This window comes from Balaenoptera ricei, chromosome 3, assembly GCF_028023285.1.
Source record: "Balaenoptera ricei isolate mBalRic1 chromosome 3, mBalRic1.hap2, whole genome shotgun sequence".
NCBI classification, from domain to species: domain Eukaryota; kingdom Metazoa; phylum Chordata; class Mammalia; order Artiodactyla; family Balaenopteridae; genus Balaenoptera; species Balaenoptera ricei.
Window position 1 is genome coordinate 126,881,325 of NC_082641.1, and position 17,433 is coordinate 126,898,757.

Genomic DNA, 17,433 nt, shown 5'->3' on the forward strand with positions numbered 1-17,433 from the left:
CTGCCCGCATTGCTGCGCAGGCATCGGACTGCCGGCTGGGGCACCGTCACCAGGCTACGGGCGCTTTCCTCCCAGGCAGGGGGCAGTGGGAGAGGATCGCGGCGCCAGACGTTGCGCAGGAAAGTGGGGGCGCGACCCCCTGCTCGAGCGGGCACCGCGCGGCCCCGCCCCCGCAGCCAGCTGCCCTGCGGCAGCCGGGGCCCGAGCTCCGCCCTCCTCCTCCCGCCGGCCTCTCTCCCTCCTCCCGCCTCCCTCCCTCGCTCGCTCGCTCCCTCCCCCCCGGCCGGCTCGGCGCTGACTCCGCCGCACGCTGCAGCCGCGGCTGGAAGATGGCGGGGAACGACTGCGGCGCGCTGCTGGACGAAGAGCTCTCTTCCTTCTTCCTCAACTATCTCGCCGACACGCAGGTACGGCCAGCAGGGGCCACGGGCCCGGAGCCAGGGCTGCTGAGCTGCGGGGGCTGCCGCCGCAGCCGCGGAGGCCGGGAGGCAGCGGTGGGCGTGTTGGGGGGATCGGGGGTTCTAGGCTGCAGAGCCCCGCTTCCGTGCACCCTGCGATGCGCTTCGTTACGGGGACTGGGAGCTGGAGGTCCCCCCGCGCGTGCCGGAGCGTTGGGGGCGCTACGGCCGCTGGGGAGGGTCTAGCCTTCGTTGCTTGGAGTCCGGCCCCCACGCCCGCAGAGCTGGGGGGTTCCACGCTTCCTTGGGGAGGTTGAGCCGCGCCAAGGTGTGGGGGACCCTTACGCTGGCTCTGGGTGCGGGAGGCGCGCCCTCAGGCTCCCGGCACTTGCCGCCGTACTTTCACGTGGACTTGTGGCCCGGGCACAGGCGCTTGCCCCGGTCGCCGGAGTCCCCTGATCCTCCAGTCTCGGATACCCCGCGTTCTGCTGCTGCCCCCCACCCACAAGGCTCCCCCAAAGCGCCAGCAGCGCGGAGTTTTCTGCCAGTTGCCTGCTGAAGGCATAGGGGTCTGCGGGGCACGTGGACATGCGGGCGGGGATAGAACCTTCCTGGTTTCGCTACCCGGCAGAGCCCCCGGGGGGAAAAGCACGGCAGGATGGGGGCGGAGGACTGTCTGGGGATGCCTGGGTCCCCCTGCGGCGCGCGGCCCCGGTGCGCGCTCGGCGATGCTGGGGGAAGGGAAGGCGAGGCGGCGTCCCGGGCTCTGGCGGCGCCTGGGAGCCCCACCGGAGACACGCGCGTGACAGGAGAGGGTGCCCTGGTGTGCCGGGAGTGGCGGGGGGGGGGCGACAAGGAAGCTGGTGACTTGGAGACAGGGGCGGGGGGGGGGGTTGCTGCTGGGATAAGCTGCACCGAAAATGGCAACACAAGGCGTGCGCGCCCCCAACCCCTTCCCCAGTTTTCCCCACCGCATGCCTGTTGCAAGCATAAAGTTTGGCCCCATAGTTAGGGCTTTTTCTACGGCCGCCCCGCTGCGGGTAGCGGGGCGGCTGGGGATGCGGCGGAGCCGAGAATGAGACCCCGGATGCGGGCGCATGCCTGAGCTCCGAGAGGGGCTGCTGGGCGCTCCCGGGCGCGGCTCGCTAGGGCTGGTTTGGTACCTGGAGTCGGAGCGCCGTTGCCGGCTTGTTTTGCATAACACTGGAAGGGAGGGGGAAGTCGGGGGGGGGCGGGATGTGGGAGGGGAGAGAGGGAAACTTTGCTTCTTGTTATATCTGCCTGTCTTTGGGCGGCAGCAGCTGTCATGGGACCGGGTGGGCGGGGAGAGGTTTGCTAGCTGACTCCTTGCCTTGAGATGCGACTTGGAGGGGACGCAGCAGCCGAGACGTTCAGCTCTGGCGGACTCTGGGTGGCGAGTCCTGGCTGGCTGCTGGAACCGCGCGGCGTGGCGGGGTGTCGCCGAGAGGAAGCCCGCCACGCGCAGGAGAAGGCCGGTCCTCGCCCGCTGCGGACGTTCATGCGTCAGGGAGCCGTGGGGCCTCGTGGTCGGTGGCGGGCCCGCTTGCGTGGGTTCCGGGCAGGGGCCGAAGCGGCTGGTGGCGTGTGATCGCGCTTCCCCAGGCCAGGGGAAGAGTGTGATGAACGGTCTGCGCGCGCGGGTGTGTTTGTGTGCACACGCCGCGCGCGCCGGGCGCGTACCTTTACCTCTGACGAAACTGCAGTGGAGCTCCCGCGGCGGTCACTGGGCGCAGTCACTCGCCCCGCTCCCATGTCTGCTCCGAAGGCGGATCCCAGCCCCGGCACCACCACGGCGCCCCCAGCCCCCCAGCCGACAGCCTGGGGCCAGGGGGACTGGATGCGGGGTGGACCGAGTTGCCGCTAGGAAAGTTCTGCCCTCGGCCCTCTTACTTGTCTGGGGGGTGACTCCAAACCTCTCAGTAAGACGCGGATGAAGGAGGCCTGAAATAGCCAGAGACTTGTTCAGAGACCCATAGCAAGAACTTGTCCGTTTTGGGTTTAACTCCATCTTCTGTGTTCTTTGGCTCACCAATAATTATTTGCCCTTTTAGCCGTCCGGAGTGCCTACCCAGCAGGGATATTTCACCTAAGGAAACTTGAAAATTGGGTAATCAGGTATCAGCAGAAGCAGTTCAGTGAAAGTTAATCCGGGACGTTTTGCTTTTTTTATTTAACCACGTGATAGGCTGAGGCTCTTCTGGTGATCTTTGCCGGCCCAACTTGGGAAATGTAATTGATAGGGGGAGCTTTGCAGCCGCCCCTAGAAGGCTCATAGAGCCAGCCGGAAGAGGACCTGGGCGGGTCATCGCGTGCCTCCTCATTTTACAGTTGGGGATAGAGGCTGTGAGGGCTGAGCGGCTGGTACAGGACCACGCAGCCAGTGGGTGACAGAGCCATCCAGGGCTCCTGACTCCAGGTCCTGTGTGTTACCTCGAAATAGCACTGGACTTGGAGTCAGAAGGCCTGAGTGGAGTCGCCTTCCCCACTCTCTGGCTGGGTGACCCCGGAGCAAGCCATTTTAACTCTCTGAGCCTCCTTTCCTCCATCTGTCAAATGGGGTTGGTGGCGCCGCAAGAGAAGGCCCGCGGTTGCTTGCGGTGAGCACTGTTTGCATGTGAGATGTCTGTTGTTCCTGCAACTTCCTCTCCTCCCCCCCAGACCCTCCCTGGCCCTCCCCTCCTCCATCTCCCCCTTTGGAAGAGGTGGGGAGAGTGAGTAAAAAGGTAATTTATCGGCTTTATCCCAAAGGCTTGTCTTTGGTGGCTAACCCAGGGTTAGATAGAGGGAGGGCTCCTGTTTAGGACACTTAACTTTTACCCATTCAGGGCAAAGTTCAGAAATTCGGCAGACCAAGGATTGTGAAAGTTTTTTGGAAAGGTTTGAGGCATGTTCCCAAAGGACTTTGGGTTGGCTTCCCTTTGTTCAGGCTGTGCCCCTTGCCTGCAGTGCCCTCACCCACCATTCCTGCATGGCCCTCTGCTCTAGCAGGCCTCCCCAACCCGGCTTGCCCTGCTTTCTCTAGCCTCTGGTTTTCTTAGTCTGTGTTATACAACCGAGCACTTTGTGTGTGCGTTCTGTGTCCCAGTAAGATTCTGGAACTAGAGTTGTGCCTTTCATCTCTTTGTGCCCCTGTGGCACCTGTCACCATGCTGAGCTCCTTTGCTCAGCTCTTGGCTAGGCACAGGAATTACAGACAAGGGAAGCTCTCAGGCTGGCTGGGGAGACAGCTGGGCAGAGTATGGGAGAGAGGAATGCAGAGGGCTGCAGCTGTGGGCAATGACTTAGGCTCCAAAGGCCACACAGTAAGCCCACACTAAATATGGGTTGTTCGAAGTCACTTGGGGCATCAATCATAGATGCCCAAAATGTCAGAGTTGGCAGGAACTTTATTTTTATTTATTTATTTTAAGAAATTATTTGAATTTTATTTATTTATTTTTTATACAGCAGGTTCTTATTACTTATCTATTTTATGCATATTAGTGTATATATATCAATCCCAATCTCCCAATTCATCCCACCACCACCATCACCCCAGAGTTGGCAGGAACTTTAAATCATTAAGTCCAACCTGTTATCATTTAAAAATATTTAATTATAGAATTGTTGGGAAATACTGGCATGCATAAAGAAAAAAATTGAAAATATGTAATCTTACCCAAACATAACCACTCTTAATTTTTATATATTTTCCGACTTTTTCCTATTGATTCCTATGGATTATATCTTTTGTACACAAATGGAGTCATTCTTTACATACTAATTGTAACTTGGAATCTCACTGTTGTAGCTTGCTTTTGTTTTGTCCTCCAAACTATATGCTGTCACTGTCTTTCCACATCAACAGGTGTTCTGCTTTATATCTTAATGGTTATATAATATTAAGGGTTGAACCATAATGCATTTAATCAATCCTTTATTGTTAGTCATTTAAGTAGTTTATAATTTTTTTTTTTTTTGCTCTTGTAAGCCATGCTGAAATGAATATCTTTGCATATGTCTTTTCTTCATTTGAATTCCTAGAAATGAAATTACTCTGTCAAAGGAACTATGCAGGCGTTTGGTAAACACATTTCTGGATTGCCTTCTAGAGAGATTGTGCTAATTTCACACCAGCATTGTGTGGGAATGCCTGGTTCCTCATACCCTGATAACTCTTGGTATTTTAATTGTTTTTCATTTTTACCAGTCTGTTCATCAATAAATTTTGTCACCTTATTGTTTTAATGTGCATTTCTTTGATGACTTGTGATGCTGAACCTTTCCCCCATATGATTATGGGCCATTTGTGGTTCTGTTCTGTGAAATGTTGTGTTGGTGAACTTGGCCCATTTTTCAAATGGTATTCTATCTCCTCATTGTTCTAAGACTGGATCCGAGCACCCAGAAGGGGCTCATGCCACATGGAGAATTGGGGAAGATGTGTTGACTAATGTTGACTGCTAAGTCTGGAGTATTGCTGCCTCCACAGCCCCTGAAGCCAGGGTTAACTTCTTTTCCAAGTCAGGGTTCTGGCCATCTATAGGGGCAGGTTGAAGTGAATCCTTTGCTGGGTGCCTTTACCTACTCTTCACCTGTGTGAGACCCAGGGGAGTAACTTTTTCACCTGAGCCCAGAAGGGGACACGTTTGCTGGATTTGTTTACCAGAGGCCCAGGGTTCACTTTCACTGGGGCTTCCTGGCTGGTGCTAATGATCAGGATGCCTGTGAAACCCAGGAAAGGCAATGGCCCAGCAACTGGGCCCTGGGGGCTTATATTTCCCCTTCACCCTAGGGCCCTCCTCTCCCCAGCTGGTGCAGGCCAGCCAGAAGCTTCATCATTGCCAAAAAAAGGTGAGTCACCCTTTTTTTTTCTGTCTCTGGAACAATAGAAGGAATACTGGTTTGAGTCAGAAGCAGCCTTGCAAATGGGAGCTTGGATTTGGGCTTAGAAGTGAGTCCCTAATACGAGCACTGCAGTATTAATGGCTATCTCCTATGACGATGATGCATCATCGTCATCATCCATGCAATTTATTGAGCATCCTCTATGTGCTGTGTGCTCTGCTGAGCCTTCTATTTGCATTATTACATTTCATTCTCATAAAGATTCTACAAAGTGTAGGTGCTATTATTCCCATTTTACAGATGAGGCATTTACAGTTTCAGAAAACTCATTGACTTGCTGAAGACGATCTACCTACATTACCTTGGAGTAAGTGGAAGAGCCAGGATCAGTGGGCAAGGTCCCTAGACCTCTTGACTCCAAGTTCCATGAAGACAGGGACTACTCTCTTTCTGTTCATAGTTGTTTTCCAGCACCTTGAGCAAATGAAGGCCAATTGTAGAGAGAGAAGGCAGAACTCATAAGTCCCTCTGCTTCTCTAGGCCTCTGTTCCTCAGTCTATGAAATGGGGATATTAGGCCCTAACTCTCAGGTTTGGGAATTAAATAATCGAATGTATATAAAATGAGCATCCAACTGCTGTTCACAAAACTTGGAATCTTTCTCTCTCTGAAACACTTTAGAAGGGCAAGAGCAAGGATGGAACTAACTCCCGCCCAGGCAATCCTTTCTCTGTAGGAAAGGGAAGCATAGTTCTTGTGATATAAAGGTGGAGGGAACCCAAATAAAGTCATTTAGAAGAGAATGAGCAGTGTTGTTTACTGTCTCTCCTCTTCCAACATAGTTGAATGCCTCACATACATCCTGTGGACACTCAGCTGATGAGGAATCAGTTGGATTGGACCGACGTTTCTGTTCCTCCGACTCTGGTCTAGGTCCTTGTCCATTGACAACTGGATTCCTGCATTTACTACCAAACAGATCTTTGCCACACCAGACTTCGTGCTCTCCTACTTGTCCTCAGCCTTGATGGCAGATCTGTCTTCCTAGAGTACATGTCTGATGTCACTCCCTTGCTTACACATCACCCACGGCTCCCCAGTACTTTTAAATTAAAGGCCAAAGTTTAGCTTCATGTGCAAGGGCCTTCAGGTACTTGAAGTGGGAGAGTTAGTCCCCTGACTTTATCCTGAGTTGTCTGCTTTCCCTTTGGGATCCTGGTCCGCCCCAGGCTATGTCATGAATCTTCTTCCAGGAAACGTTGGCTCATGCAGCTGTTTTCTGTCTCCTCTGTCTCCATTTCCACTATTTCCATTATTTATCCTGCAAGATTCAGCTCCCATGCCATCATTTTGGTGACGCCTTCTCACCTCCAGGTACCACTACTCCATCCCATGTGTGGCAGGGAGCACTCTGAAGTCAGCCTAGCTGGGTTTGAGTCCTGGTTCTGTGATTTACTAGCCGTGAGACCTTTGGTGGGTCACGTGACTTCTCTGAACTTACACTTCCTCATGTGTAAAGATAACAATAAATAGTACTTCCCTGATAAAGCTGTTCTGATGAGTCAATGAGAATCAAAGGACAAAATGGATTGAAAGCACCTCACACAATGCGTGGCATAGAAGCACCCAATAATAGATGCATCTCTTCTAACATAGGTCTTGTTAAGTGTTTAGGAAATCACTCCAGATTGTTAAGCTCTATGAGGGCAAGGACTTTTGTTCACTTCATTGACCATTTTTTCCCACAATGAATAGACAAGTGCCTGGAACACAGTTCAGAATCCTCACTGAGTGAACAAATGAGCTACACTATGAGCCTCTTCAGAGCATGTGTTCCTGAGAAGAGACAGACTAATAAAACGCTTGTGGAATGACCTGAAAGGTCCTCTCCAGGCCTCCATCCCCACCATTTTAATGTATTCAGAGCTTACCCGCATTTCAAGCCCCAGGTCACACCTGACTGCTCTGGAAGGCCTGTGAAGCACACTGTTCTGCCTCTTCCACTGACGTGGAGGGTGCCACTTACTATCTACTGGTGCCTGCGTGCTTTTTTTTTTTTTTTTTGGCTGCTCGGCATGCGTGATCTTAGTTCCCTGACCAAGATCGAACTCGTGCCCCCTGCAGTGGGAGCTCGGAGAGTTTTAACCACTGAACCGCCCGGGAAGTCCCTGCCTGCATGTATGCATTTAACCCTACAACTAGGATGACAACTCAGGGAAGGCAAGAAAAAATAATTTTTATCCTGGTCTAGCACTGTGGTTACCCATTAAGCAGATGAGTTTTCGAGCAGAAGAATGTTCTGTATGATTAGGTGTCAGGTTCTCTGCAAAGAACTTTGTATTTTAAACATTTTACGGTGGAAAATGTCGAACATACACAGCAGAAGCCAGTGGTGGGTAGGGAATAGGGAATCTCCATGCCCTCGACACCCAGATTCAGCCATTTTGGACCAGGGGCCACTCTTGTTCCTCCATCCACAGAACACATGTCCTCTATGGCTGTTTCAGTGTGTATCTGTGAAGAGACTTTTGAGTACTGTTGCATGGGTTTCTTCCAGTAATGCTGAGGTTGCTTCTGTTTCTCCCGTTTTGTAAGTGATGAACTTGAGACACAGAGAGGTTAAGTCATTCAGGGTCTTGGAACTAGTGAGTGTCTAACCTGGGATTTGAATGTTGGTCCTTGAGCAGCTCCCTCTCCTCAGCTTGTGAGGGATCTTGGAGTGCATCAGATCTACCCCTGCCTTTCCCAGAAGAAGGGACACTGGGGCACAGGAGAAGAAGCCATCTTGCTGGAGGAAGCAGGTCTCTGACTCTCTGACTAGTTCTTTTCCAGTATCAGGATTTGAGGGGAGGGTGGGTCTTGGCTCTCAGAGAGGGACAGGGTGACAGTCCTTGGAGAGACACTGCTGCCCAGGGTGGCTGGGCTTTGTGGTGGCTGTAGGACCCTGGGGTGCAGTCCACCACCACCCTGGGCAGGCTGCACATTCTCCCTGCTCTCACTGTTCCTAAACCCCAGAGGCCTCACCCACTTCCCTTGCAGTTGACCTTGGTTTTCTTATTAGATGCTGAGGACCATCCCTTGAGGGAGACAGGGCTGCAGGGTTAGGAGTTGACAGAACTGAGAGGAGGGGCCTGGCCTGAAGTTACATAGCTAGACCATGGTGGCAGCAAGACTCCTGGGCTCCCCGACCTGCTCTTTCCTTAGGGAAGAGCCTGAGTTGCAGCTCAGGTTAAAGTAGGAGACCAGAGAGACTTTTAGGAGTCATTGGCAAAGTCATTGATTAATTATCGCCAAAGGCCTGTAATTACTGCTCAGTCTTTTAGGAAAGAAAACAAATGTTTTCTCTAATTATTTGTTTCTGTGGCTGAGAGGGCTTTGAATCCTAGGATTGTACTATGCTTGGGGCAAGCCCTGTGGCCTTTGGCACAAAATTTCTTTGTGCCTCAGCATTTTTATCTAGGAAATAGGACTGATAGTAACATATACCTTAAGGGGTTTTAGGAAAGGCTATTTGAGATGATGCCTGTAAAGTGTTTCGAAATGCCCAATAAATGGGAACCATTGTTAATAATAAAAACAGGCAAATATAATTCAGATCTTGCTACTTATCTTCCCACTGAACTCTTGGTCCTTGATCCTGTCTTAGCCCTGAGGTTCCTAGTATTATGATTTCCTTTTCCCTATACTTCTGGGGGGACTGAAGAGGAATCCCATCCAGCCTTAGCCAGGTGTTCCAATGCAACTTTTAGGAAAGCAAATCCAGTTATGCTGCTTGAAGAGAGGAGAAGAAATATCAGATAGTGATTAAGAGCTCTGGGCTTTGGAGTTTAACTGCCAAGGGTTTAAATCAGCATTCTACCATTTACTAGCTGTGTGACCTTGAGCAAGTGTCTTAACCTCTCTGACCCCAGTTGCCTCATGCAAAATTGGGGAGAATTATAGTATGTTCTTAGGATAACTGCAGAAGATAAATATGCCTGCCACATTGCCTGACATATAGCAAGCACCCAATAAATGGTAGCCTCTGTGAAGATGACAATGGTAATTATGTAAATACACCAAGGTAAACTTGAGCTTTCAGGGAGTTGGGAGTGCCTTAGAGACCATCTTGCTCAATGCCCTTACCTTGAAGTAAAGAAACAGACAGGGAGCAGACCAGGGAAAGCCTTCAGATCACCCAGCAGAGGCAGGACAGGACCCCTGGCTGCTATCTGCTTGGCCAGGGCTGGCTCTGCATAGCAGGGACTCAGCTGTCTGAGACCCACTGTCTGGGAACTCAGCCGGGAGAGCCCTGCTTGGCTGAGATGGATGCTCCCCGGCGGCTCTGCCGCGTGTTTTTTCCTTGTGCTTGCCTGGCAGAACAGAGTCATTTAGCAGAGGGAGAGCGAGGAGACGTTAGAAACCAGGCCCTGAGCAGTTGCAGCAGCCGGCCCATGAGTGGCTCCCTGATGTTGCCATGGCAAACAGCCTTGGCAACGTGGCTGCTTGAGCCTTTATTTCTGGTCTCAGGCTCCTCTCAGAGAAGTGTGGTACCCAGGACACTGGGGAAGGCCCTGACCTGGTTCTTTCGCACTGAGGATGGCCCAGCCTCCATGCTGCTAGTGACCCCAGGCCCCAGCAGCCCCTGCTCAAAACATCTGCAGGCCCACCCTCAATGACCTGCAGAATCAAGCTCCTTGGTATGGCATTCGGGGCCTCAAATGCCTACCCATTTATCCATCATTCCATCCATCCATCCGTCCGTCCGTCCGTCCATCCACTCATCCAGTACTATTGATCATGCAACACTGTACCCATTGCCACAAGAGCAGAACAATATATTATTTTTAATGTGGATCCTGATGTTAGGTGTTCCTAGGCCGCCCTCCTCTTCAACCATATCCTTCAACCGTGACGGTGATGAGAACAGTTAACAACTGCTAACCCTTTCAAGCAACAGCATTTAATCTCAGAGGAACCCCATGAAGTGGTCCCCGCTGTTACCCCCATTTTACAGTTGGGTAGACTGAGGCTGACTCCCCAGTTTGAGGTGCTGGCACTGTTCTGCAGTTCCTTCCCTATACCTGGTAACCACTAGGGCCCCTACCATGAGGTGTCTGTTGCCCCTCCCAATCTCCAACAGCATCCTTCAAGGCCAGCTTGAGTGCTGCCTCCCCTAATCCTTCTCTGAGAAGTGCCCCCTTTTTGCTCTGTGATCCCACAGTCTATGGCAGACATTTGCATGTCCTGCCTTCACTCTATTCTGTCACCCTGATTCGTTTATATCTGGCTATAAGGGAGAGCTTTGAATGTCCTGGTGAGAAGTCAGCAAAGGTTTTTGTTAGTATTATTATTTATAACAGTAACCATAGAAAATAGGTAACATTTAATGACCACTTACTATGTGCCAAGTACTAAGCTAGGACCTGCAGGTACATTGTCAGGTAAAGGAGTCTCAGCTACCTGGTGAGGTTGGTCCTATGACAAACCAGAAAACTAAGGGTATAAGAAGTTCAGTGACTCACCCCCAATCACCCAGACAAGTAGTGGAACGGCTGGGATTTGAGCCTAGGTCTGCCTGGCTTCAGAGCACATGGTCTTAACCACTGCAGTGTGACTAATCTGGCTGAGCATATAGAAAGGACTGGAATGGGGGTGATGCACAGCAGGAAGGAGGCATCTAAACTTGCCCTCAGCCGGGGGGGCTCAATGGAAGTGAGTGGATGTGGGAGAGAAGTGACAGAGTACAGGGGGCTCAGAGTGGCATCCCTATAACTGAGATGGTGGGGGGGGGTGTGGGCAGAAGAGAATTTGCTTTGGGGGAAGATTTGTATGGGGAGTAGATACCTATTTATTCTGGGCCTACTGTGTGCCAGGTTCGCCCCCATCCCTGGCCTTCCCTGGAGCTTGTTAAATGCAAAACTCTGGTCCCAACCTGTGATAACCTTTGTGTATGTGTTTATTCTCTACTGTTCTCTCTTCTGTAACCAGTCAGGACCAGAGCTCCCTAAGGAGAGGGGTCTCGTCAGGCTGGTTCAGCATCAAATCCCCCAGTGCCTGGACAGTGGCTGGCACACTGTAGGTCCCCAATAAATATTTGTTGAGTGACTAAATGAATGAACAAGTGCTGTTTGATCTTTCAGGAAAGTCACCAGTCATTTGCCTGGCCCCAGAAGCTCCTTCTCTGTGCTTGGAGCTAGAATGTGTGGGTGAGGGGTATGTGTGGGGATTGTACTGGTCCCCACAAGGGCCCCACTGCCCTCGTCTCCAAGATAAGCCTTGCACACAAAGGAATCGAAGGCAAACATTTTTTTGGAGCCTCCAGAAACCCCTATCAGAGCGCACCTCCAGTGGGCAGGTCTTTGTGGAATGTTAAACCACAGGTTAGGAATCCAGTCTGTTACAGGGCGTTGCTCTGGCCCAACTCGGGAGGGGCTCAAAGCTTTAGGAGTCTCGGGTATCTACAGGGAGGGATTTGGTCAAATGTCCCTACGCCTTCCAGGGAGATTGAAACCAACACCTTACACTGGGCCTCATGTCCATTGCCCAGCTGCTTATTCCAGAGGGGCTGGGCAAGCTAGCCTCCACTATGGAGGAAGCAAGTGGGGAGGGAATCCAGGGAGGTAAAGGGGGGGAGGGATCACTCAGGGACCAAGGACTGTACTCTCCAGCCCAAAAGGATTAACTCTAAGCCATATGCATCATTCCTTGCTCAGAATGCCCTCAAGACTCAGTCTGTTCCACAGAAGATCACTCCTTACCCTTCCTGCCTAGGGCCAATTCACTCTTCCTTTACACACAATTCTTACAAGCTTGGCAGTCTTGTCCATGCCTCAGGACATTAGAAGCAGCAAACCAGTTTTGTTAGCATGTGTCCGTGCAAGCGTGCGGTTCCACCAGAGACAGAAACACGTGGACTCAGCACTGAAAACCACTTGGGGCCTTTTAGTGAAGGGGCGAGGAGGCGCCTTGTTCTTTGTTTTTTTTTAATTACCCCTATTTAGGGGTAATTTAATGATTTTTAAATATAAATTTATTTTTATTTTTGGCTGCGTTGGGTCTTCATTGCACGCGGGCTCTCTCTAGTTACGGCAAGCTGGGGCTACTCTTCGTCGCAGTGCGTGGGCTTCTCATTGTGGTGGCTTCTCTTGTTGCGGAGCACGGGCTCTAGGTGTGCGAGCTTCAGTAGTTGTGGCACACGAGCTCTATTTGTGGCTCGCGGGCTCAGTAGTTGTGGTGCACGGGCTTAGTTGCTCCGCAGCGTGTGGGATCTTCCCGCACCAGGGCTTGAACCCGTGTCCCCTGCATTGGCAGGTGGATTCTTAACCACTGCGCCACCAGGGAAGCCCAGGCCCCTTGTTCTGAATACATTACTGTACAAAAGTACAAAGCTAATGCATGGTAGAGACAGCGTGTCATCTCTGAGGAAAGGTATATTCTGATCAGTGTTCTCTGTTCAAGGGAGTAAGAAAGTGAAATGTATTTTGGTGTTACCGTCTAAAATAGGAAGTCTGTCAAAAGCAGGAAAAGTTTCAAAGTTATCTGTTGATATAAACTCTGCTTATTGTGAGCACACATTATTTCTCGATAATGCGAGATGAAGAAGGAGTTAGTCTAGCCATAAAAGTTTCTTTGAAAGTTGGTGCAGTCTCCTCTGGTGAGATGTTGTCTTTTGGATTTCCAAGGCTGCATGGAGTAGTAGAAAGAGCCTGTGACAAACGCTGAGTGGCTTCAAGAAACCGTGTAACCTCGTGATGAATGAGAGCAGACTGTCTGGTTTAGATCTTAGCTTTATGACTATTAGCTGTGTGACCCAAGGAGTTAGTCGCTCTGTGCTCTGTGTTAGCCAGCTCCCAAATGGGAATAATAATAGCTTCTACCTGCCAGAGTTGGTAGAACTAATCAGTAGTTCTCAGCCATGAGTGCATATCAGAATCATCAGTGTAGTTTTAAACAAATAATAATTATACGTCTGAAGCCATCCCAGACTTACTGAATGAGGATCTTTGAGAGCAAGCCCTTAAGCGTCTATGTTTTTAGAAAGCTCCCTGTCATAGCACCCCTGCTTTGGGCCTAAACAATCAGATACTATTTGTAGAGTGTCTGGAATTAACTCTGTTGTCCCCTCCCTTCTCTGTCCTTCCTGCCTTAGTCCAGAGCACAGGATACAAATGACGGAGAAGCAGATAGAAGGCCCCTATATGATGCCTGTGTAAAGCAGGGCGGCTTCCTTATCTGGCATTTCTATTTGATCTTCACATCAATCTCGTGTCATAGGCAAGAGGAGAGCAGATTTCCCATTTTACAGAGTGGGAAGTGGAGCCCCAGAGGGTGATTTGACAGGATCCTGCAGTGAATCAGCTTTCAGATATTTGTCTTCATCCCTCTGTCTGTCCTCGAGCCTCAGCCACACACACACACACACACACACACACACACACACACACTTCTAGGGCAACTCAGGAGGTGGGGATCGTGATGACTTCAAGAGGGGGGTGGGTTGGAAGAGGAAGAAAGGAGGGTGCCCAAGGGAATGCAGGTTATCTACAGACCCTTAAAGATCAGCAGGTGCAGGTTGTCATGCCAGGCCATATGGTGGTTTAGAGCTAGAACCCACTTCTTCTGATGCCCAGTGAGTTGTCCTCCCAGCTATATTTGCTGCTTCTATGGAGAGGACAGGGTTTGGCTCCAGTGATAAGAGGAGTAATCTTCCGGCTAGTGTATGAGGCCTTTGCACATGCTGTTCCCTCTGCTGGGAATGCTCTTCCCAGGCATAACCATGGCTTGCTGCCCCCTCACCTCCTCCAGATCTGCTGAGACATCCCTCCTCAGAGAAGCCTTCCCTGATCCTCCTGCTCTGTCCGCTTTCTATCACAGTACCATGTTCTCGTTTCTTTAAGGTATTTAAGTATCCCAGATACTTTCTTATTTATTAATTTGTACCTCATTGATTGCCTGTTGCCCCTGTGGGAAAGGAAGCTCCATCAGGACTGGACATTGCCTATCTGGTTCCCACTGTACCCCCAGAAGCTAGCCTAGAGCCTGATGCATGGTTGGCATTCACTGAATATTTCTTGAATGAATGAATTCAATTTTTGTTGAGCCCTTAATCTGTACTGGCCGCTGTGCTGAGTTCACTTAACTCTCTCAACAACCCCAGGAGATAGAGCCTCAATCTTCAGATGAGTGACGTGAGGCTCAGAGGGTGAGTGGGGGCTGGGGGAATAGCTCCTCTGCTGACCAAGCCAGGCACAGGCCCCCAGGGGCCCGGCAGCGCCCTGCCCCCAAGGAGTCATGCCTCAGTGCCCCAGTGACCTCACACTACTTGCTCCCTAGGGTTGGGCATCAGCTCCTCCCTATCTTGTGGGTGTCACCACGGGCACCTGCCCAGCAGCACCTAGGCCTCCAGCACTTGCTCTTTGTCCTGGTGGCCAAGGGAGGGGCTGCCTGGCTTGCACTTTGTGGACCAGCCCCCAGCAGGAATGTGGCAATCTCCCACCTCTGGGGGTGGTCTCAGGCTAGAAACTGCAGCAGGCGAGCCTAGAGGACAATGATGGTATCTTACCGGAAGCTTCTCTCCCTAGAGACAAAGTAGGCCCAGATTAGTGGATCAAGTCATGGGGAGAGCTGAGTGGGCTAGAGGATGAGGTCAAAGGCATGAGAGGGAGGAGGGAGATGTAGAATCCACTCCAGAATGAGAAGAAATACTTTGTTCAGGTGACCACACAGTTATTTTTCAAGGATCCAGTTGTGGGACAAGCAGAGGTAGAATGGTATCAGCTGGTTCCAGTGAGGGCCTCAGCCTGGGGTCTGGATTTTGAGGGTCGGTGGAAGGCAGCTAGAATAGTGGTTATGACTAGAGCTCTGAATTGGGGTCTGAGTCCAGAATCTGTCATTTAGCAGCTGAGTGGCTTAGGGCATGTTACTTAATCTGCCAGGGCCTCAGTTTCCTCACCTGTGAAATGGGATAATAGTAAGTATATCAATGAGTGGTTGAAATGATACAATGTCTGAAGAACTTAGTGCAGTGCCTGGGGGTGGTTATTCTCCTTCACAGTGACAATCAGTGACTGGTTGGTTTGATGACAGATGGGTGGCAAAAACTGGTGGACCTCATGAGGTACAGAATCATGGATTATCAGTTGATACCTCTTCCTTTCCCTATCCATGCAGCAATCACTCCCTCTGCGCAGGAAGCTAGGATTGCAGATTTGAACAAGCCCTGCTTCCCGTCTTGGGAAAAACAGATCCGCAGGTGGCCGTGAGGGTGACCGGGGCAGAGGGGGTGTCCAGGCAGCTCGTGTAGCAGAAAGAGTAGTATTGAGGGATGGACTGGCTGACTCGGTGGGGAAGGGCATCTTAGGGAGAGGCCAGCCTGTCATAAGGCCCAGCACGTCCTGTGGCTGGTGAATGAGCAGTGAGTGACAGAGGTGCAGGGGGGGCGAACATGAGCTCCTTCCCCATCAGTGGAGGGTTTGAGCTGGCTGGATGACTCCTGTGAGGGGGAAGAACATACAGGATGAACTAAGTGTCTAGAAGAATCACAAGTAGGAGCACCAAGATTTCCAGCCCTAGGAACCAGCAGGAGGCTGCTCTGAAGGAGTGGGGAGGTCTTGGGTGGGGAGGTGACTAGGTTTTCCCCGAGCCTCATAGGCAGGATGGAATGAGTGGTGTCACCCTGTGGTCTGTGCAGCCCCAGGTGTGGAGTGGAGGCACAAGCCTGGGGCACAGCTTCTCACCTGCAGCCCTGACAGAGGTCCTTTCGCCCAATGAAGCCGCACTCTCCATCACGGTGAGGCGGGACCCCGCACAACCACTGGGTACTTGATGGACAAGGAGAAGGCTAGTAGCTTTACAGAGGAAGCCTTCAGTAAATTTAATGATGATAGTGATAATTATTGCCATAATAATAATTATTATTACTCGTCTCACCTCTACTATTATCCCTTTTAGCTTATCACTGTGCAATTCTCATAGCATTTCACATCCAGATTTCACAACCTCGTGACGATTTTCATTTCCGTTTTCCAGACAAAGAACCTGAGGCCCAGAGATATGGAAATGTCTTACCCAATAAGGTCCTTGTTGCAGGTACTTGAGAGGAATGTGGGATTTGTGGCCCCCAGGTCTGCAAGGTCGAGAAGGGATGGTGTTTGAAAGGGCTCTTGTCTAGGGCCCTTTGATGTCTGTGCCTTGTCTAGACTGAGTTCCGAAGATTATCTCGAATTCTCCTTGGAGCAATGATCCCCAATCTTTATGGAGTTGCAGCAGCCTTCCACTGTGTGATTTTGCAATAGCTGCAGCTCCCCCCGTAAAGTGTAATTTCCATCTATTCCTCTAAGTCTGAGGTAGGGAAGAGAAAATCTTGTTTAGAGAATTTTGTAGCTGCCCTGGAGATTAGAGTGCCACGGTGAGAGTGTTGTACCTGGCGGTCTGGAAGAAGGCCTCGGTTCAGGTCCTGCCTATCCCTCTTTGCTGTGTAAACCTGGACAAGTCTGGCCCCCTCTCTGGGCTTGAGTTTCGCCATCTCTGCCATGCTGTGACTTATCCTTTTTCTGTCGCAGGGGCTGTCTTGTTTTGTAAATTCTGTTTGAGGCAGAACTGCCAGGTACTGCATAGAGAGGGAGAAGGTTGGTTACTGGAGACGCCTGGAGCTGGGAGATGGTCACATCTCAGATGGGCAACATGATTTCCCTCCATCCAGCAGGCAAAGCCAGTGGCAGGTCCTTAACTCCCCTGGTTGTGTCCCCTTTGCTGGTGACAGGTGTTGACTTTTCTTTGAACTGCAAGTTGGAAGAAATTTGTCATGGGATCATGTGCCTTAAACGCGTGGGTTTGGAAAGAGGAGAAGGTGGAGGAGGAACTCCAGGCAAGAGAATCCCCAATTTCCAACCTCCCCAGTGAATCACGGAACATTTGGATAAGTCACTCATGGGGGTGGAAAGATTGGGTGAAAATCAGGAACTTTGGGCCAGATTTTTTTAAAGGAGCAAATTATTCAAAATCCTCCACTGATAGATTACATCTAAAATTGATTTCTTCCTTTTTTTCCACAGTACTGTTTTATCTATCTTGAATCATTCTTTTATCTGTAAAACTGCCTTTTAGCTTTCCTCTCTGTTTTCGTTAAAAAATATTTTAAGAAGGGAGGGAAGGTGTCAGTGAATTCTGAGATACCCCGGGGGTCTGCACACTTGGCTGTGGGTGC

The 17,433-nt window shown here is 50.9% G+C and overlaps 1 protein-coding gene across 3 annotated transcripts in view; it reads left to right on the forward strand.

Moving 5' to 3' along the window:
- The first annotated feature begins 279 nt into the window (after nt 1-279).
- Nucleotides 280-17,433, forward strand: part of PPARGC1B (PPARG coactivator 1 beta) — a 112,485-nt gene continuing 95,331 nt past the window's right edge. For all 3 annotated transcript variants that reach the window (XM_059917487.1, XM_059917486.1, XM_059917488.1), the window contains exon 1: nt 280-407. In XM_059917487.1, coding sequence (XP_059773470.1) covers nt 330-407 — 78 coding nt within the window. In that variant the 5' untranslated portion in view covers nt 280-329. The remainder of the gene's footprint in view (nt 408-17,433) is intronic.